At 38.3% G+C, this 21,418-nt stretch overlaps 2 protein-coding genes across 4 annotated transcripts in view; one reads left to right on the top strand and one right to left on the bottom strand.

The window, feature by feature from the left end:
* The first annotated feature begins 1,711 nt into the window (after window positions 1–1,711).
* On the top strand, window positions 1,712–14,521 carry RNFT1 (ring finger protein, transmembrane 1). 2 transcript variants are annotated; one of them, XM_084861745.1, is made up of 9 exons: window positions 1,713–1,882; window positions 3,203–3,634; window positions 3,832–3,908; window positions 5,788–5,888; window positions 7,278–7,431; window positions 7,676–7,831; window positions 9,725–9,790; window positions 13,022–13,123; window positions 13,787–14,521. In XM_084861745.1, exons 2-9 carry the CDS (start codon window positions 3,244–3,246, stop codon window positions 13,919–13,921), a joined length of 1,182 nt encoding a protein of 393 aa, XP_084717871.1. In that variant the 5' UTR covers window positions 1,713–1,882; window positions 3,203–3,243; the 3' UTR covers window positions 13,922–14,521. The 2 variants fall into 2 exon arrangements, with proteins under 2 accessions (XP_084717872.1, XP_084717871.1); XM_084861746.1 differs by lacking the exon at window positions 7,676–7,831 and having other exon boundaries at window positions 1,712–1,882.
* The window catches only part of RPS6KB1 (ribosomal protein S6 kinase B1), a 42,916-nt gene continuing 35,985 nt past the window's right edge, over window positions 14,488–21,418 (bottom strand). For both annotated transcript variants that reach the window (XM_084861725.1, XM_084861726.1), the window contains exon 15: window positions 14,488–20,638. In XM_084861725.1, the coding sequence (XP_084717851.1) occupies window positions 20,401–20,638 (238 nt within the window). In that variant the 3' untranslated portion in view covers window positions 14,488–20,400. The remainder of the gene's footprint in view (window positions 20,639–21,418) is intronic.

Below are 21,418 nucleotides of genomic sequence, written 5' to 3'. Positions count from 1 at the left end.
GTTTGATTTCAGGAAATTTTGGAAGGTGAAAACCCTGGCTTCTGCCAGGGTAGCATCATTGCTCTATTCTGGTTAGTCTAGTATAGCCAGTCTGACCTCTTGACTAACTGCTGTCATTACCAACCAATCAATGCCCAGCACACAGAGTGCCTATGGCCTTAGGAGTTGGGCCAAAAGAACCTGGCAATTTGGTAAATCTTTACCATGATTAATTTACCTAATCATCATCCATAGGCAATTCAGGGTAGCGTTTCTCATCATAATCTATGCTTTTTGGCTTCTTAAATTCCCCCAAGCTGGGTTACATGAAGCAGGGCCTTTTAACATTGGGCGACTATCAGGGAGTCCCTTGGTTCCAACCAACTTTGATTGCACTGTATCAACACCTTTGTTTCAACAACATCAATATCTGCCACATTCATCCCATTTCTCAATAACCATCTGAAGACTTCAACTCTGTTGAGATAAATTCCTTCCTTGACTCTTCCCTCTTCCTCGCTATGATTTAAATACAGTCTCAAAGTGAATAACTGAGGTTAAACAGTGGATTCAGTTTTACTCTGACACAGGAGAAAATAAGGCACAATTTCACGGTTCAGGGAGCCTCAAAAAATCACACACCAGCAAACTAATTTGGGCAAAATTGTTGTAAATAGTTCTAAATCGGGCAGTGACCAATACAAAGACCAAATATTACTAGTTCTACTCGATACTCAATTCACAAAGTGTGTATAGGAATGTAAATTTATCCTTAACCCTGCCCAAGTTAACTTAGCCCACATGGCATAGAATATTGAATTTCAAGAACCGTGGGAAGACATTCCAGAGTTATTTACTTGACGTGAATCTCTGTAAACCAAAGGTATAAAAAGTTCGGGGTTTGAGAATGGAAACGCTATTGGTGGTTGTGGAGGGTGGAGGAAATGCATGGCATAGAATTATCTTTTAAGATATATTCTGGCGGGGGGAACAAATGGCAGGGTTTTTTCGTTTCTTTTGCTTACTTCCCCCCCCCCCCCGAATAATCTTTTTGTTTTAGAACAGATTTACGTTAACAGAATTATAGTGAAGATTGGAGTTCCCTCTACCCCCGCACAAACTTTCAAAATCTCGCTTTTATTTGCACCCTTACCCACTCCCCCCCCACTTCCCTGGCTTCCGCGCCGCCTCGGGTTTGGCGGGGCCGAGCTCCCACAGTGCACCGTGGGGCCGGTAACAAAGCCCGGCTCCGGGGAAGCTTCGCCCCCGCCCGCCACAACTAGGTCAGGAGTGACGCGACCGAAACCCCCGGCCGCGCTCGCCCCGCCCCGAGCAGCGCACATTCCCCGCCGACGTGGCTCCTCCGGCTCCCGGGGCGCGCGCGGGGCGGGCTCGTCAGGCGGCGGGCGGCCTCCGGAGGGGAGGCGCCTGGGGCGGGACGGTCCCCGGCTTCAGGCAGGCCCCGCCTCCGAGGGCCGGTTCTCGAAGCCAAAACACTTTGACTCTTAAAAACGCCCACATCTCAGAGGCGCGGGGCGGGTCACATACACATATAGAACACATGCACATACGTGTCGCCGGTTGTGTCTAACGCACATGCCTGGGCGTCTTCCGAGGCGCAGCCCCCGCCTCTCCACAGCCGGCGCCCCGGCGGCCCCACGCCCCCCGGGCACGCCGGGCGCAGCCCTTCCCGCCCCGCCCCCGGCGCGTGCGCGCAGCGGCGGGCGCGCGCGCGTGAGGACGTCCGGGGACGCGCGCGCCGCCGCCGCCGCCGCCGCGGAGCTGGGCCGGAGTCGCGGGTCGCGGGGCTGGCAGGTGATGGCCAGGACGGAGGGCCGTGAGGCCGCGGCTCCCGCTCTTCCTGCCATCGCCGCCGGCGCCTCTCTCTGCTCATCGTCATGAGGTCAGGCCTCGGGGAAGCGGGCGGCGGCGGCGGGTGGGCTCTGGGGAGAGCAACTGAGACGCTCGAAGCTCGAACGTGGGTGGAAGATTCTGTCCTGAGGATTCCGAAAGTTGTTTTGCGCTGACTTTTCTTTCTTTTCTTTTTCCTTCCCTTTCTTGCTCTTGCATCGAAGGAAGTTGGGAGGGTTATATGTTTCACTTTATGAAAAAGGCGCTAACACTGTCGCGCCCGGTGTTGGGCTTCAGAGGTTTGAGGAAATAAATAGCACGCGTGGCGTCTGAGCATCGGTGGAAGCTTTGAGCGAAAGGAACTAAAAAGCCCAACCTCCGTACAGTCACTGAAAAATATATATATAAATATATTCGAACCTACTAATGAAATAGAATGACCTGCCGTTCCCTAGCTGCTTCCTACAGACAAGGCAGGTTGGGATTCCCACGCTGGCCACTCAGGGTCTTTTCCTGACTGTCCTCTTGCGTGAGCCCCCGCCCTCCCGCAACACACACACACACCCCGATGGTGGCATTTTTAAGGGGCAGGCTGTGTAACTATCCTTATTCAGGCTAGAGTTGTCTGGTAATTTACATGGCGACTTCCCACGTCTTCCTATTTTAATGGTATTTGGGTAATATTTGGGTATTTATTGGAAGCTTTTTTATTAGCTTTGGCAAAGCTGTTTCAACATAAGACAAACTTATAGGTCACTGAGTGAAATCTTTATTAGTTCTCCATGGTATTTAATGAGGCATTAAGATTTTTTTTTCCTTCCTAGCCTTTCCAAGCATTAGCAAACACGATTCTTATGAAATGTAGTGTCTACATTGGAGATGAAAATGCTCCAGGTGAGCAGAGTAAATGCACTGAAGTATTAAAATATGAATACTAGTGTTCACATCAGTCACATCGACTGGGCACCCGTACTTTATGTTGCTGGTTCTTTATTAGAGAACTGGAGGCATCTGAAGCTTGACTTCTTTGGTAGATGTTCCCTAAAAGGTAGTTTGTGTAAAGCAGCAGAACCTTGTTATTAACGGAGGAGTCTAGTAACAAGTTAATAACCCAACCTGCGCGGCTCAGTCCTTGAGTGTCAACCTATGAACTAGGTGGTCAAGGTTGGATTCCAGGTCTGGGCACATGCCTGTGTTGTAGGCTTGATCCCCAGCGTGGAGTATGCAGGAGACAGCCAATCCATGATTCTCCCTCTCCCTTCCTCTCTGAAATCAATAAATAAAAATTTTCAAAACAACTAATAATCTGAGAATAATTCATTATCAGCCTCTAACTGTTCACTTAGAATATTTTCTGCTTTTTTATTTTTAGAAGACGGAGACCTGAAGCAAAGAAAAACGTATTCAAGGGTCATGCAAGCCGACTGTAGCCAATTGCAAAGAGCTGCAGGCAGTGAGGCTGCCTCAGCCTCCCAGAGTGTCCACACAAGATTGACAGAAGGTTCTGGTCTTCATTCTGGAGATGTGCATATCCAGGTTGACTCCACACCTAAAGAAGGTGCTGAAAATCTAAGCTCCAGAAGTACAAGGTCAGGTGGCCATAGCTGCACCCAGGGATGTGTACAGAGTCATGCACAGAATCAGTTCCGTAACCAAGCAAGGCAGCCTGGTGATACTTCTATGGAGTCTGGAGATCATGGCAATAGCTCCTACTCCGAATTCCGATATCTCTTCAAGTGGCTGCAACAGAGTCTTCCATTTATTTTGATTCTGGGTGTCAAACTTGTTGTGCAACATATAACAGGTAGGGTGTAATAAAATATTGAATTGTTTCATGCTAAATTCAGTAAATTTTTTTATTGGTAATCTACTTTAACCTATGTAATTTTGTTAACTGATTTTCTGCTAACTTTTAAAATTGAAAACGTTTCCTTTAAGTTCACGTCATTGTGTTAGCTCTTTGATTTTTCTTGCAATTAATTGGAACTTATTATCTAACAGGAATTTCTCTTGGAATTGGACTGCTTACAACTTTTATATATGCAGACAACAGTATTGTAAATCAGGTTTTTCTAAGAGTAAGTATAATAAACTAAAAAAAAAAAATCTCTCTGTAGATCATGTACTCATTTTTTAGAGAAATAAGAATTAAGATAGTTTTTTTGTTAAATTTAGATATATATTATGACATCTATAATATATTAAGTTTTTTTTTTAATCTAAACTAGAGGCCTGGTGCATGAATTCATGCACAGGTAGGGTCCCTCAGCCTCCCCGGCAATCGGTCCAATTGGGGGCCATCTCGCCCAGTCCCGAGGGTAGGGTCATGGGAGGTTGGTCGGCCACAGGAGGTTGGCTGTGGGAGTGCACTGATCACCAGGGGGCAGCTCCTGCGTTGAGCGTCTGCCCCCTGGAGGTCAGTGTGCATTATAGCTACCAGTCTTAACGGCTGCTTAGGCTTTTATATACATAGATGATCTAGCATACATGATTTGTCCTACAGCTGAATTAGTTCACCTTATTTTCTTTGTAAGTTGGGTACCTGATAGAGAAAGAAAAACTGGATAGGATTAAAAAGTTTAGAATGAATTATTTGATTTGTCAATTGCCTTCATGTTTTATGAGTTAGTTTAACCACAATACATAATATAATCATCATTAAAAACTTTAGCTGTCGCACTGTCAAATTTAAAGTAAAAAAAAACGTACATTGAATAAATGGGAATTGAACAATTTAGGTCTCTCTTATTTAAAGAAAATTAAACCCAAGAAGTTTTTACATAACATCCTATATAATAAAAGCCTCTTAATATGCTAAGTGTCTCACTGTTCATTACTGTTCAACCAGTCACTATGATGTGCACTGACCACCAGGGGGTAGACACTCTGACTAGTAGGTTAGCTTGCTGCTGGGGTCCAGCCAATCAGGACTGGGCAAGAGGGGCCGGACACATCCTGGAGCCCTCTCATGGTCCCTCCCCAGCCCTGATTGTGCACTGGTGGGTCCCAGATTATGAGATGGCGCAGGCCAGGCTGAGGGACCCCACCAGTGCACATATCAGTGCACTTTGTTGGTTTTGGCCCTTTCCTACAGACCAGGCCAAAGGACCCCACCGGTGCACAAATCCGTGCACTGGGCCTCTAGTAAGTTATAAAAGAGTTCTATTCATATAAACTATTGGGAAAACTAGGACCAGTTTATAAAATCTCACCTTTAAGCAATTTTAAAGGGCAATATATTTGTAAGGATCATGCATTCTGACCTGGAAATTTGTAGTTAGAACCTATCAAACCATAAAATTATTTTGCCGAAGCCAGTTTGGCTCAGTGGATAGAGCATTGGCCTGTGGACCAAAGGGTCCCAGATTTGATTCTGGTCAAGGGCATGTGGCTTGGTTGCAGGCACATCCCTGGTGGGGGGTGTGCAGGAGGCAGCTGACCGATGTTTCTCTCTCATCAATGTTTCTAACTTTCAGTCCCTCTCCCTTCCTCTCTAAAAAAATCAATAAAATATTTTTTTAAAAATAAATTATCTTATTAAATTCTTATTGAATTTCTCAGAATTTAAAAAATATATTTATAAGCCCTGGTTATTTAAATACACTTGTTAACATTTTGTTTTGTCTGGGAGGCAAAAGTAGGGAGCTGCAGAGGTAAAGTTTATATTTTGCTGGGTCCTTTTTGTTGCTTGTAGATTTGGCTTCTTTCAAACATAGGTAATGTTTTTATACAAGTGAAGAAACTTGTTATTTTAAAAATGTATTTCACTGAGTTCTATTTTGTTCACTAAAGATAGTGTGATGATGTACAGTTTAACAAATATTCTATATTTTTAATAAGTTTAATCTGTTAAAACATTCTGAGTTAATAAGTTAGTCATTAAAATAAAATAGTTAATAATATTTAAATCTTTGGCATAATCCAAAGTAATAAATTCTAAAATTGTTTATTTTTCAGGAAAGGTGCTCAAAGATTCAGTGTGCTTGGTTACTGGTATTCTTAGCAGGATCTTCTGCTCTTTTATATTACACCTTTCATTCTCAGTCACTTTATCTCAGGTAATTAGAGATCCAAATATACAATCATATTTTTATGTAACATATTCCTTAGCACTCTGCATATATTTTACTTGCATATACTTACTGTTATAGTTCAATTTTTACCCTCTCCTTCAAAGATTGAAAGCTTCAAGTGACTTTTTCAGATTTGTGTACCCAGTGTCTTGATTCCTAGCAGGCGTTTGATAAATATTTAATTTTTGATACTTAAATTTTTACTTATATCATCAATAGTTATTAGTACCATTTAGTCAATATTGTTTGTGGTCTGTTTTTGTTTTTTTATATATTTCTTACAAATAAAAACATATACATTTAAGTTGTACGTGATGTTTTGATTTGTGTGTACATTGTGTAATAAGAACATGATCTTTGTAGAAGTAGAAGACTTGCTAAAGGACAGTAGTTGTTAAGTTTCCATGTTAGATGGAAGTGTTCTAAAGTTTTGGCTCTGATCAGATAATTAAAAGTCCTGGTTTTCAGTCCTGTTGGAGAGGTGTAGGAAATTTCAGATACAGTTTGTCAGTGGACCCAATATTACTGATTGGCCTGGGGGATAGATAGAGAGGGGAAATCAAGGATGACACCTAGGATTTTTGTCGAAGCAACTGGCTGGATGATAGTAGCTTTAGTGGGCTTGGGAAGATGGGGAAAGTAACTGGTTTTGAGGGGAAAAATCAATCATTTGTTTTGAATATATTGAGAGGTCACATGGAACTATTAAATGATTTCAAATATATAATGTCAGGAGCTCAGAGTAGAGGTTAGGGCTATATATTTTGGTGTTACCAGCATATGATTGATATTTAAAAATCAAAACTAACCAGGAAAAATATAGTCATAGAAGAGGGCTCAGGACTGGACATGCCCACAATAAGAGGAGGAGCAGCAAAGAAAACCAGGAAGGAGCCAATCATCAGTCACAAATGAGAACTAGAAAGTATAGTGTTAGAAGTCCAGGAAAAAAATAATTCAGGGGGGTAAATGGAAAAAGGGACAGGACTTCTGAATGTGACAAGGTGGAGGTAGTCGATGATCTGTACAAAAGCAATTAAGTGGAAAGGAGGGAATGGAATGCAGATTGGAGTTGGTTGAGAAAAGGACAGATATTTAGTATTAGTGAATTTTTTTTAGATTATAGGCTAGAAAGCTATCAACCATGACAAGTTAGGAAGACTGTTCTTTTATATAATACTATCGAGGAAAGATGCAAAATTAATACATTTTAAACATCTATAATAAGCAAAATGTTACTGTTTACGTGAACCCTTGCCAATTTTGTATTTTTCATACATCAAAATAAATATTCAGTAGCACATTAAAAAAAAGTCATGAATGCTTTACCTTTGTATGTTGCTCTGGTAAGTTTTGATGTTTTTCTCTTGGTAGCTTAATTTTTTTAAATCCTACTTTGGACTATTCGAGTTTCTGGGAAGTACTTTGGATTGTTGGAATTACAGACTTCATCCTGAAATTCCTCTGCATGAGCTTAAAATGCCTTGTTTTATTGGTGCCTTCTTTCATCATACCTTTTAAATCCAAGGTAAGAAACTAACATGTTTTGTTGATACAATGTTACTAAACCACTCTAATGCTATTTAGTCTAAACCTAATTTTAATTATATTATCTCCGACTGGCCATCATTTGCTCAAAGACTTAAACCAAATATTGATCTAGGAAAAAAATCAGAATTATATTTGCTTCAGCATCATCTAAAAATTACTTCCCATATCATATATGGAAAAAAATATTATTTAGATAACTATTTGTTCTCCTTCCTTTTTAGGGTTACTGGTACATGCTTTTAGAAGAATTCTGTCAGTATTACCGAACATTTGTTCCCTTACCAGTTTGGTTTCGTTACCTTATAAGCTACGGGGAGTTTGGTAATATAACTAGGATTCTTGGAATATTGCTGGCTTTACTCTACCTCATACTAAAAGTAGGTAACATTCTTAATATTGTCATATGATTCATATAATGATTACAGATTAATTTACCATTGCTCATGAACTATTTTACAGTTTATCTTTTAGTTTACATAATAGATTCTGTATCTAGTTAGAAATGGAACGGAAATAGTCTTTATATTAATCCAGTGGTACAGATTTTATTGGGGGAATAGATTTCCACATAGCATGGATTATAGACATGGGAAAGAGAGAGTAAGTAGACTAGAATATACCCATCTCCAACAGCAGCATCTATCCTACACATAATTCTGAAACTAGAGAATCTAGTACATTTTAATTGTTTAATGACCATTTCTTCTATGTCTGTTCCCCTCAGCTTAAATCACTTTATGAAACTTTAATATCTAAATATGTTAAAAACATGTGAGTGAGGTAAAATTGCCTTGTCTTTGACATAGTTTATTTTATCTATATATATAAATGCCTAAGCAACCTTTGTGACTGATTGACTGGGACAACCGGTCCACCAGTCACTATGATGCACACTGACCACCAAAGGGCTTAAGCTCAACGCAGGAGCTGCCCCGGTGGTCACTGTGCTCCCACAGTGGGAGTGCTGCTTAGCCAGAAGCCAGGCTTACGGAGCCTCTCCCACCTCCACAGCAGAGCTATTGAGTGGCTGCGGTGGCAGCAGCAGGCGCAGTGAAGCACAGCTCAGGGTCCTCCCCAGCCACCTGCTGCTTAGTGCACTGCTACTTCCCTGGCACACCAAAAGTCTGCAGTTATAGTCTCCAGAGAACGGTTGAAGTGCAAACACTCAGAGTAACCAGGACAAGCCTGATATTGCCACTGGGCTCCTGGAACTCTGCCTCGGGCATTGAAATCAGTTGCCTTGGAGCTGCAGAGGAAGGCAGCAATATAACAGCGGCCACAAGCGGCAACTGACAATCGGGGTAAAAGTCAGAGAGATGGCTCTGAAGGAAGGGGTGTGGGCAACAGAGCACCCTCAGTCCCGAAGACCCTTAACTTTATATTGTTCACCTCGGAGTGTCTCTTATCTGGCTCCGAGTAGTGGAAAGCCTCCAGCAGGGCCCAAGGCATCCACTGGGGACCTCCAGGCCAGCAAGGCATGACCCTGGTTGAAGAAGGGACACTTGCAAATATTTTTCAGGAAGTGTGGGGAGGGGAACAGACTCCCCACATGACTTCCCATCGGCTCAAGGGGATATGGGAATTGCCCAGGCACTTGGGTGTGGGCTCCAGATTTCCTTTCAATGTGCACGAATCCGTGCACTGGGCCGCTAGTACCGAGTTTCCCCCAAAATAAGACATCTTCCGAAAATAAGACCTAGCGCATGGAAAGATAAGACATCCCCTGAAAATAAGACCTAGCGCAACTTTGGGAGAAAAAATTAATATAAGACACTGTCTTATTTTCGGGGAAACGGGGTATATATATATCTTTAAAAGTATACTTTTATTAATTTTAGAGAGGGAGAGGTAGAAACATCAGTGATGAGAGAGAATCATTGATTGACTGCCTCCTACAAGCCCTCAACTGGGATTGAGCCCACAAACCGGCATATGCCCTTGACTGGAATCAAACCTGGGACCCTTCAGTTTGCAGGCCGACAATCTATCCACTGAGCTAAACCAGCCAGGGCTAACTTTATATTTTTGTCTTGACCAAATTGTACCTCTAGGTATTCAGATTTCCTTTTTTTTTTTTTTTTTTTGTTAAGAGTTGGTTGAAATCTATAAATTGAGTAAAATATTTTATAATTGGACTTTAAATATATTTAGATTGAAATGATTACTTGTGATATGCAATATTTGATATTGTGGCATTTTAGCTTTGATCTCTGGGTTTAGCAGATAGGGCTCTTGGAATTAGTGAATAATCTCTTCATTTCCTTTTTCAGCTTTTGGAATTTTTTGACCATCTAAGACATTTCAGACAGGTTTTGAGAAAATTTTTTACACGACCAGTAAGTACATTTTAATTGTTAAAGAAAAAACACCTTTAACCTTTTTTCATTAAAAAAAAAAAAAGTTAATTCAGCTATTTTACAAATATGGGTTTCATTACAGTTTTAAAAACTTTAGTACTTTAGCACATAGGATTATGAGAATGATTTAGGAGTTTTATCTATGATCAGTTTCTTGACTTTCATATTAACGTTACCAAGTGCTTATATATTTGAATGTGCTTGCCCTTTCTAATCATTTGACATTCTTAAGGGTTTATAAACATTCCTTTAAAAATCTTGTCACGAACTTTTATTCCTTTTCCTGTTTTAAATCTATAAATGATGGCTTTGTGTATGTCCGTTAACTCTTTATTCAGTTTCTGCGAAGGCACTGTAATTTACTGTGTATATGAAAAAGCTCATTAACAAAATTTTCTTACTGGAAAAATTTCCCCATCAAAACTCAACTCTATATACACAAACTTGAGGCCCGGTGCATGACATCTGTGCAGAGGGGGGTGGAGGGAGAGGTGACTCAGCCTGGCCTCCACCCCAGCCAGTCCGGGATCCCTTGGGGGATGTCCACATCCCTCTTGTAGCCCAGGACCCTTTGCTCCTTAGCATTCATTGCAGCTTCTGGCCAAGTAGTGCTCCCCCTGTGGGAGCATACTAACCACCAGGGGGCAGCTCCTGCATTGAGTGTCTGCCCCTGGTGGTCAGCACGCAACACTGCAACCGGTCGTCCCACTGTTTGGTCGATTTGCATATTAAGCTTTTTTTATTTAGGGTAAATTCAAGGCATAGCATTTAACAATAAGTTGACACTCCAGCCTGACCAGTGTGGCTCAGTGGTTCAGCATCAACAGATGAACCAGGAGGTCACGGTTCCATTCCCAGCAGTGCACATATCTGGGTTACAGAGGTATTCAGGAGATAGCCAGTCAAAATGTAAAAACAAATTGATACTCCATTGTCAATTATAAACTTGATTATGTGATTCTACTGATGTTATAAATTTCAGACAAAGATTGTCATAGGCTCATTTTCTACTTAGTAGCCTTTGTGGTCAACAGGTTTCAGAGTTTGATCCTCAGTTTTGCAGTGCATTAAGTACTTTGTCAGGAGTCAGGGGACCTTACTAAAAGAATGCCAACATAATGATAAATGCTGAAATACAAGAAAGAAGACGTTATCTCCAAAGTGGGCTATACCAACTGGTCCACTAAGATATATTCTTCCTCTAAGACAAAGTAATATAGTAATAAGTTTTTCTGCATACTATTCAAACTTCATTATTTTTTTATTATTGTTTTTTAATATATTTTATTGATTTTTTGCAGAGAGGAAGATAGAGGGATAGAGAGTTAGAAACATCGATGAGAGAGAATCACTGATCAGCTGCCTCTTGCACACCCCCTACTGGGGATGTGCCCGCAACCAAGGTACATGCCCTTGACCGGAATCAAACCTGGGACCTTTCAGTCCACAGGCCGACGCTCTATCCACTGAGCCAAATCGGTTTCGGCTGAAACTTCATTCTTTAAAAAAGATACAATATAATGTTTCTAACTCTGTCCCTCTCTCTTCCTCTCTGTAAAAAATCAATAAAATATATCTTTTTTTTAAAAAAGGAGTCTGCAATATGCTAGACAAAAATGCTAATTTAAAAACTTGTCAGCCTGTTTTCTGTAGTGTACTCTGCTAAATGACACTGAAGGGAAATTGGTACCAAGATCATCTATCAGTAACCTGAAAAAAATCTTAATTTTTAATATTTTATATTTTGTCTTGATTTTTTTTGTTTTGTTTTGTTTTTTTAAATATTTTTTTATTGATATTTTACAGAGAGGAAGAGAGAGGGATAGAGAGTTAGAAATATCGATGAGAGAGTACCATCGATCAGCTGCCTCTTGCATGTCCCCTACTGGGGATGTGCTCCCAATCCAGGTACATGCCCTTGACCGGAATCGAACCGGGACTTTCCAGTCCACAGACCGACGCTCTATCCATTGAGCCAAACCGCTCTATCCATTGAGCCAAACCGGTTTCGGCTGTCGTGATTTTGTTAACCCTCGATGTTGAGTACAAGTTTAGTTCATAACTTCAGACCATGCTTTGCTCTCGTTATCATGACTGGGTGTTCTTACTTCCCCTTAGTCACCTTTTCCCCATCATTTCTACAGAAAGCTGATGTTATTTGTAACATTCTGTCACATCTAGTTAATAACTAAATTCTCCTGGATTTGGTGAGGAATTAAGAACTTAGATCTGCCAAAACCAGTTTGGCTCAATGGATCGAGCATCAGCCTGCGGACTGAAGGGTCCTGGGTTCGATTCCGGTTAAGGGCATGTACCTTGGTTGTGGGTACATCCCCAGTCGGGGGCAAGCAAGATGACTCATCAATGTTTCTAACTATCTCTCTCCTTTCCTTTCTGTAAAAAAACAATAAAATATGTTTAAAAAAAAAAACAAAACTTAAATCAGAAAGACGTTTAGTTCATTAGAAGAAAAGGAAATTCAAATAATTGCATTTTTATTCAGACAGTTAATTTTGAACATTTAACTCTATCCAAGTGATATTTTGCAATTACAGTTGTTTTATAAAATGTTATTTTTTTCCTGTACTAAATGCTCTGATTTACGTGATAATTAAGGATAATAATTAAAATTATTTTTAGATATAGTGGCAACACACTGTTCAGTCGTTCCCCAACCTTCTTCACATTGAACTCACTTGGAGAACTTAAAAAAATTTCAGAGTCCTGTTGTCACATCCCAATATGTCTGGACCTACTGAGACAGTCTCCAGTCTGGAGCACAGAAATCTGTTTTTTAAAGCAGTCTTTCCACATGAGCTGCATTCAGTCAGCCAAGCACTGCCATAGATAATAAATGGGCCCAATTTGGCAATATGAGGTCACCTAATACATTAACATATAGGTTTTATAATAGCTCTATTTCAGACTGCTTAGTTTCTTACACCAGTTGAATTGTGTTGAATTTGAAGCCTATAATGAGAAATCCAAGTGATTCTAAATTTTTCAAGTTCCTATTATGTATTTAATGAGTTCACCCTGATGAGTCCATCAAGATGTGGTTCTGCATATCTAGTTCAGCTTTGAAACGTTTGTATCCTTTGGGAGAGTTTTCAAGTACCTAGTTCCAGGGATATTTGAGAAGTAAAGCACTACCTGTATATTGGAAATACAGGAAAGAAACTGGTAAATGAAAATAACTTATCTTTATAGACCTATGGAGTGGCTGCAAGCAAGAGACAGTGTTCAGATGTGGATGATATTTGTTCAATATGTCAAGCTGAATTTCAAAAGCCAATTCTTCTCATCTGTCAGGTAATTATATTTTTAAGCAACCTAAATATAACACTTCACTATGACTTATAAGGCATATTTATGTTAGTTATAAGGAAAAAGAAACTACAACGTTTAGCAGAAAGTAGCATTCAAGGCAATATTGGTAATTTCTTACTTGTGATTATGGATTTGGTAGGTTAGCTAAATCTTATCTATGTTCTAATGATCTTTATGCAGAGGAATGTCTGAAGGAGAAAAAGAATTCAAATGGCAAATTGTCTATCAATGTGATTTTTTTTTTTTTAAAGGCTATTTGTAATAATGGATTTTAGTCTTTTAGAATAATGCCAGCATTTGTTATTGGATTGTGGAAGGCCCTTTCCTATACTTTATGGCAGTTATTCTCAAAGACTTATTAAGCCATTAAGTCATTATACTTGATCTTAAAGTTATCACCTTGAGATAGCTTGTATTTAATTAAAAGTGATTAAAGGTTAGTATAGTCAAAAGAAAGGAATAGTAGCTCTTACCAGTAACACCATTCTTTTATTCTGGAATGCCATACTTTCTCATTTGTAAAGTAAAGGGATTAGTGCTCTCCAAAATCCCTTTCAGCTCTAAAGAGTTTGATTGTCTATAATGAGATGAATTTAAAATAAAAATGTTATCAAATTTAAAATATAGTTTTTAATTTCCTTACAGCATATATTTTGTGAAGAGTGCATTACCTTATGGTTTAACAGAGAGAAAACATGTCCGCTGTGCAGAACTGTGATTTTAGACCATATAAACAGATGGAAAGATGGAGCCACTTCATCAGACTTCCAAATATATTAAGTTGTATAAACTGTTAAAGCCACAAAAACACTTAAAACTAGTCCAGTTTATCAAGATTGTTCAACCTAATGCATATGGGACATTTATTTTATCCTAATCATTTGACAGATGATTGCAGTGTTAAATTATGTTTTCTTGTTAATGTTACCAAAAAAGCAATTGGATAACTAGAACTAGTTCTTAGAGAAACTCAGGTATTCTTTCCTGACATCGTTTTCAAAATAAATAATATTTTTAATATTTTAAGATACACTTTATCTGAAAGTAGAATTTTCTTTTGTATTGACTTCTATATTTCCAATTATAAAAATTCTTAAAATTTTCATAAAAGTTGTATTTTTAAATGAACATTCTAAATGCTATATTTTACCTGTAACAGATTTTGTAAGTGAAGATTTACTGAGGATGATATATTTTAATATTGTTGTATTCTCTACAGTACGATTAGCAATCACTGAGAATACATGATTTAAATGTATTGTTTGTTGACCTTATACATACAATCCTGCCATCGGTTTTAATGCTTGTGATCTTGCTTTTTGTATAGTGCCACGGACTACCTTGAAGTACCTATTAAAATAATTCACATAGCTACAAGTAGCTGGCTTCACTGATGATTTGAATAGTGTAACATACAAGACCAACTCAAACCTTAGAAAACAGTTCCCCTTATAGTTTTCTCCAGAAGCGTTTTGGAATCTGATGCTTGAATCACCATCAGAGATTAAAGCCTGCATTCAGAGGCAACCAGATGCTTTGGATTGTGTTGTTTGTTTGCCTCTTAAATGTTCGTGTAGTATGGTGGAAAAAGGAATGGGGCACTATCTCCCTTAAAACCTCTCAGGGGGAACCAAGTTCTAATACCAGAAGTCTGAAGTGGTAGTTATATCTAAATTTAAGAGTGCAAGGCCTCTGCCCATTTTCTCTACTACCATTTATCAGTATGAACACAAGGAAGAGATAGAATTAGGAGGTAGAGGTAGAAAACAAATTTGCAGTGTTAAGAGTAAACCAACACAGAGATTAACAAGGATAGTGACCGACCAGGTACAGGTTAAGTCACTTATGCCTGTATGACTACCCTAATTTGCAAAAAAAAATTTCAGATAGCCTGTAACTTTTTTCCTCAGGTAGATATTGCCATGTTATAAGTATACCTATTTATATTCATTCAGTGATTATATATTTAACTATTATCCCCTTTGAGAACACTGCAAATATTGAAACAAGTTTACTGACTTTGTGGTGAAGCTATTATTTAGGTATACAGCAAGGGATGTGTGAGAAAGGCAATTTGGAATTAGAATTAGAGTGTGAAAACAGAAAAGCTGACTTTTTATTAAAAACACAAGAATAGTATATCTTGCTACATGAGTTACTTCAACCCTATTACGTTACCTATTTACCCTATGGCTATATGGTTAACTTTGTTTTTTAATGATTTAATTACAAAGGAAGTCCCCAGCAGACAGTGGGGCTTTTGTTTGTTGTTTTTTTTAAGAAAGCATTTCACATCTGAATTTAAAAGGGGGGAAATGTCATAGGAGACTTATCACATCCACTAACAATACTGATGAACTGGAAACATTTCTCTACTTCTATTCCCTCACCTCAAAAACAGAGGAATAGAGATTTAAAAAAACCATGCATTTTGTGAATTCAGATCACCCCTTCCGAAAAATTGTTTCATTAGCACAAGGAGTCACTACAGCCTAGCCAGCGTGGCTTAGTGGTTGAGTGTCAACCTTAAATCAGGAGGTCACTGTTTAATTCCCAATCAGGTTTCAGTCTCGATCCCCAGTAGGGGATGTGAAGGAGTCAGCCAATCAATGATTCTCTCCCATTTATGTTTCTCTCTGTCTCTCTTCCTTTCTATGAAATCAATAAAAACATTTTTAAAAAGAGTCACTACTTATGTTTTATTAAAGAGTCATGTCAGTTTGAGAACTTCTATAAAGAAATCATCTTGGCAAGTGTGATAGAATTGCCTCATATATAAAAAGTGATTTAGCTCTAGCTGGTTTGCTCAGTGGATGGTGCATCAGCCTGCGGACTAAAAGGTCCTAGGTTCAATTCCAGTCAAGGGCACAGGCCCGGGTTGTGGCTCAATTCCCAGTGTGGGGAGTGCAGGAGGCAGCCGATCAATAATTCTCATCACTGATGTTTTTCTCTCTCTCTTCCTCTGAAATAAAAAAATTATAAAAAACTGACATACAAAACTATCCATGTATACTAGATATATTACAGCAGTTAAAAACAGATTTGTGCACATTATCTTGTATAGATGCATCAAATAATCAAATGTAGTTGACAAGTGTAGCTGAACTAACTGCTGACTGTTAGCATAAAGTCTTCCTAATGTTTTTATGTAAAAGTAGCTTTTATCTACCTTCACATGAACTTTTTAAGAAATAAGCAAACAATTCAACTTGGAAAAACATATTGGTTACACATCTGTGAAACACTAGTACTAAAATTTGTTATGTATTTAAATAGCTTCAACTGCTCAGCAGAAAGTTTTTTAACTGTCATTCCTGACATATGTAGTGTAGATTTATCCTTGAACAATATAAAGATTGGGGGCACCAACAATCCTTCCAGTCAAAATCCACATACAACTTTTGACTCTACAGCTGACCCTTCACATCATAGATACAGAGGACCAAATGTATTTATTGAAAAAAATTCTGCATGTGGACATGTGCAGTTCAAACCCATATTGTTCAAGGGTCAACTGCAATTTATTAAATATAATAACCTGAACATATCTGGCATGTTAATGAAAAAAATTGAAACCATCTGTGCGCCTGATAGTTATTTCTTCCTATCTTAGGATAATAAAAAAAAATCACTTCTATATTCTGTTGATTCAAATTTGCATTTAATTTCTATTTACATTCATTCATTCTGAAATCAAATACTTAATACAGTAAACTAAATACAAGATGAAAAGCAGAAAAGGTGTTACCCTCATAGCACTCCTAATAAGGCAGCTGAAGAATTTATTTACTCTGATAGATGCAAAGCCAACTTGGAAAAAAAATAATAGTTTAAAGAGCAAACACAGATGAACCCATCTTTCAGCTATTACTTCAGATAATCCACTGAGATAATACTTGTGCTAGTGGTAAATTAAGAATCAAACAAAAGTTTTATATTAATCGGCAACAGACTACAGGACACGATGTGACGAATACTTTTATGATTGGTTTTTCCAGCTTGCCTAGTGTCTACGCCTATGAAAAAAGGTAAATGTTTGGACACTGATGTTACTTATTTGAGAAATGAACCATTTTCAAAGTCTTGAAATCCATTTTTCATAAATTCAACATTTTTCATGGGAATTATCTTAGATCAAGCCCTTGTAAGCTAGGAACCATATGACTAAGTTACCAAAATAGTTAGGTCCTATATTAAATATAAAAATCCAAGGCTCAGTATATTAACACTATTGAAGATGCATCTTCTTTGTAATCATTTATTACTTAAAAAATGTTGAATTTATGGAACATCATACATGCATTATTCCCCCACTCCACCCTCATTATCTTCTATCTCAAAAAACAAAACAAAACACAAAATAGCATGGAAAAATCCTTCTTGAAGGATTCAAAGTAGTTAAGACCATAAAGGGGAAAAGAATGTAATTTTCTAAAAAATCTGGTTCAAGTTCAATAATCAATACTTTACATTGTTAATCACAGCAGGTTTATAAATCCCATTCTGTAATGCTACAAACCTTATAAAATCAGAATTAGTAAACTTCAGTTCTCAGTGACTATATTTGAATTAAAAAACAGCATGTATATAAAATTAAAAAAATATCCTGTAATAGCTGACTTTACAGAAAATAATCAGGTGATGAAACAAAAAAAGCACTTAATCTCTTTTATACACTTACCTGGAAGAATCATAAAGAACCCTCTTAAAAATTCAAGACTAGTAATATTGACATCATATATTTTAAACTATGCTTGGATTTTTACAAATAAATATAGGGTAAGCCATATTGCATAGGTGTGTGCTTTCCGTCTGTGACACTAATGTGGCACTTGACATATTTTCACAGTCTTAGCAGGGATATCCTTTTAATGAAACAATTTCTCAATAAACCTGCCACAGCATAGGAAACTAATTTCCCTAAATGTTAACTTGGAAAACTGTATTTGTATAGATGGTAGATGTGCAATTAATGTTTTTTATGCAGAAAAGTTGCAGGTTGCCACTATTGCTGGCAGTACTAATTATGAAAATGGTTTTAACTATGGGGTGTTTATAGCCAGCCTATCACAGTGCATATGTTAGTAGCAAGTAGGACTGAGGAGGAGTATTTTGGTGTAAAAATTTGGTCAGGCAGTCAACACTACAATTAGTAAATATATTTGAAAACAAATATCAAAGTATTATAAGCCATACACTGTCTGAAATAGAGTCTCTACATATCACCACAGCTTTTTGGGATCTGTTTTTCCAGATATCATAAACTGTCAGAGAATATCTGCACTTTAAATACAATTTCTGCCTTATCATTATTTGCATCTTCTAATTTATTAGCTACAGTTATGAAGTACTCAGTAGGTTACTGCAATAATGGGAAAGGGGGATTACAGGGAGTGATTTAAAAACAAACAAACAGCTTTCTATTCAAAGATGAACTATATCAATTCTTTCATTTATTGCCACAATTGAAAAAGTATATTTCCAATCATTTTTCATGGATATGTTTTGGCTTAATGCCATTAAGCAAAATCATCTCATCTCACTTGACTTGAATTGTCATTTAAATAAGCAAAGCTTTGCTCTTTTCTAACTGAATTCAACATGCATAAAGAATTTTATGGCTTGGATCCTATGGCTCAAAAAGGTTTGGAGAACATAGCAAGCAGCATCTATTTAAAAAAGAATCATAGGGTTGCAAAATATTACAAATTGAATTTGCACACTCAGACTAAGACATTATAAAAGACAAAAAAAGGGTGATAAGACTCAACTGCAATTGCATGATCATCTATACCAGTATGCACTGAAATATATTTTTATAAAGCTCTGCAGATATTAAACCCTTTCACCAGCTAACGTCATGGAAATGCTCTCTTTAAGGCAGGAAGTATTTAAGAAGGGTAAAGTTACCTTTATTTTCATTCTTTGTACCAGTAAATCACTTATGTATATTTTGTTACAATTTCAAAAACATAGTGTCTTGTTAGCATATTTCCTAAAGTAAGCCACTAAGTTTTCTTATTCACCGTGGAAGACATTCATCACAAGGCCATCAAATATTTTTACAATAAAAAAAATGTATCCCCAGTATAGGAGAAAATAACCTTTTTCCTTTGAAAATGGTTGAGGGGAAAAATATAAGGAGGGTAGACAACAAAAACAGTAAAAAATAAAACTTACAACCTTACCAATTTGCTGTGAAGAGATTAGACAGAGAGTGGACGATGGCAACACCCTCTTCCCTGAATCTCCCCATTTCCCTCACTTTGTCGCCCTCAGTACACATTTTATCCTGACTCTCTTCTGACCTCCTTCAGCCATAGGCTGAAACATTTGGTGTCTTGAACCAAACACTGGTATAAGAACAGGTGGTAATATGTTTCCAAGTGCAACGCAGGCCCAGGACAAGGATGACATGTAGGACATACAACGTACGCCCGTTCCAAGGCTTCCAGTTAAGCTTAGCACATAACAGTACTGCCAATAGAATTATTTTTTTTTTCTAGTATTACAGATAGGTGTTGCAGCTGGATTCCTGAAAATAAACCTCAGTTCCACCCCAATCCCTCAAACGAGCCACAGCTGTGGTTAACAATGATTCATTTGCATTTTTATTATTTCACCAAGAGAAGAAACAGAACTTGTCTAGCTTTCTTCACACCAACCAAAAATTTCGGATTTGAAATTTGGGATGTTTTCCATGATGAGCTGAATCAAAAGTCTATTTGAAAAATATATATTTATATAAAAAAAAGATTCGGGTTGTTTGCACGTAAAACATCAATTGATAAGTTTGTCTTTGAGTCCATGTTGCTGGAAAGTTTGACCAAGCCTGCATGCTAATTTGTCCTTGGTTGCAAGTATGACAGGCAATTTCGTACTTTGCCTAGTGAAAGGATAACCCTCCTTGACACAAATCAGAACTCAACAGTGATTCAAAAGCAACATCCTATCCTTAATACTGTCAGTTTTGAGCCATCAACATGAAAATCCTTAATAATGTTGAGAAGATGTTGCTAGGAATCAATTAATTGATGTGCCTCAGAGTTCTGCAATACTATTTTGCTTAAATTATTTTTTTGCACCATTGATTGATTTTTAAAAATCCAGGTTTATTTTTCCTCTGTCCAAAGTGTTCTATGTAACAACATTGACTCTTCGAGACTGTCATTTTCAGTCTTCTTGTTTCACCCTGAAGGATAATCATAAATCATCTTCCCACCTTTTTTTGCCTTAAATTCGTTAAAAGCATTGCTTTGTCATAGATTCATACGCAGGTGCTCTGGTCGTTTGGAGATCATGGGAAAAGCTTGTTTTTTGTATGGCCCAGAGTTCGGCTGTCGTATTGGAAGTGGGGCTGAAGCTTCCCCACTCGTTGTCACATCCATCTGCTCTATCCCACTTGTTTCCATTGGGTATTCCACCGGCGTCTGAGGATTTGCTGTGCTGGCTGAAGCACCTCTTCCCCAGAAATCCCCAGGAGAAAATTTGACTGGGCTTTAAGACAAGGAAAAGCTATCATTCATTTGTCTTACAGATCTCAACAACAAAAAATTTCCTTTGCATTTAAAGGGACTTTATTTTCACTTAATTTTATTTTTGTGTGGATTAGCACAAAGGCAAAAGTTGAATTATCTCCCCTAGACTAATGGCCAGTTTCCCAACTAGTCTCTTCATCTTTATAATTGTCGCAGCAAAACACTCAATGATACTTAGTGTTTTCGTTTTTCCAAAACAACACATTTTACTTCCCCACTTAAAACAGCTTCCCATTGCATTTAAAATAAAATACTTCTCGCCAAAACCGGTTTGGCTCAGTGGTAGAGCATCGGCTTGGGGACTGAAAGGTCCCGGGTTCGATTCCGGTTAAGGGCATGTACCTGGGTTGCGGGCACATCTCCAGTAGGGAGTGTGCAGGAGGCAGCTGGTTGATGTTTCTCTCTCATCAACGTTTCTAGCTCTCTATATCTCTCCCTTCCTCCCTGTGAAAAATCAATAAAATATATATTTTAAAATAAAATACTTCTCTAAAACTTTGCCATTTCTATTCCTCACTCACCACTTCAGGAACACCGAACTCCTTTCATTTCCGGAAAAAGGCCATGTTTTTCTCTCTCTTAAGGCTTTTGCACAAGCTATTCTACTGCTACACCTTGTACTTTTAATTTTTGTATGGCTGGCACTTTATCTTCATTCTTAGACTTACTTCACCAGGAGGCCTTTCTCTCACCACCATGAACACAGGCCCCCTTGTTGTTCTTTGCTCTCTTCCAACAG

The sequence above is a fragment of the Pipistrellus hanaki genome (assembly GCF_964339955.1).
Source record: "Pipistrellus hanaki genome assembly, chromosome: 16".
In the NCBI taxonomy this organism is placed as follows: domain Eukaryota; kingdom Metazoa; phylum Chordata; class Mammalia; order Chiroptera; family Vespertilionidae; genus Pipistrellus; species Pipistrellus hanaki.
Note: the sequence above shows the minus strand (reverse complement) of the source record. Positions and strands in the feature narration are given on the sequence as shown.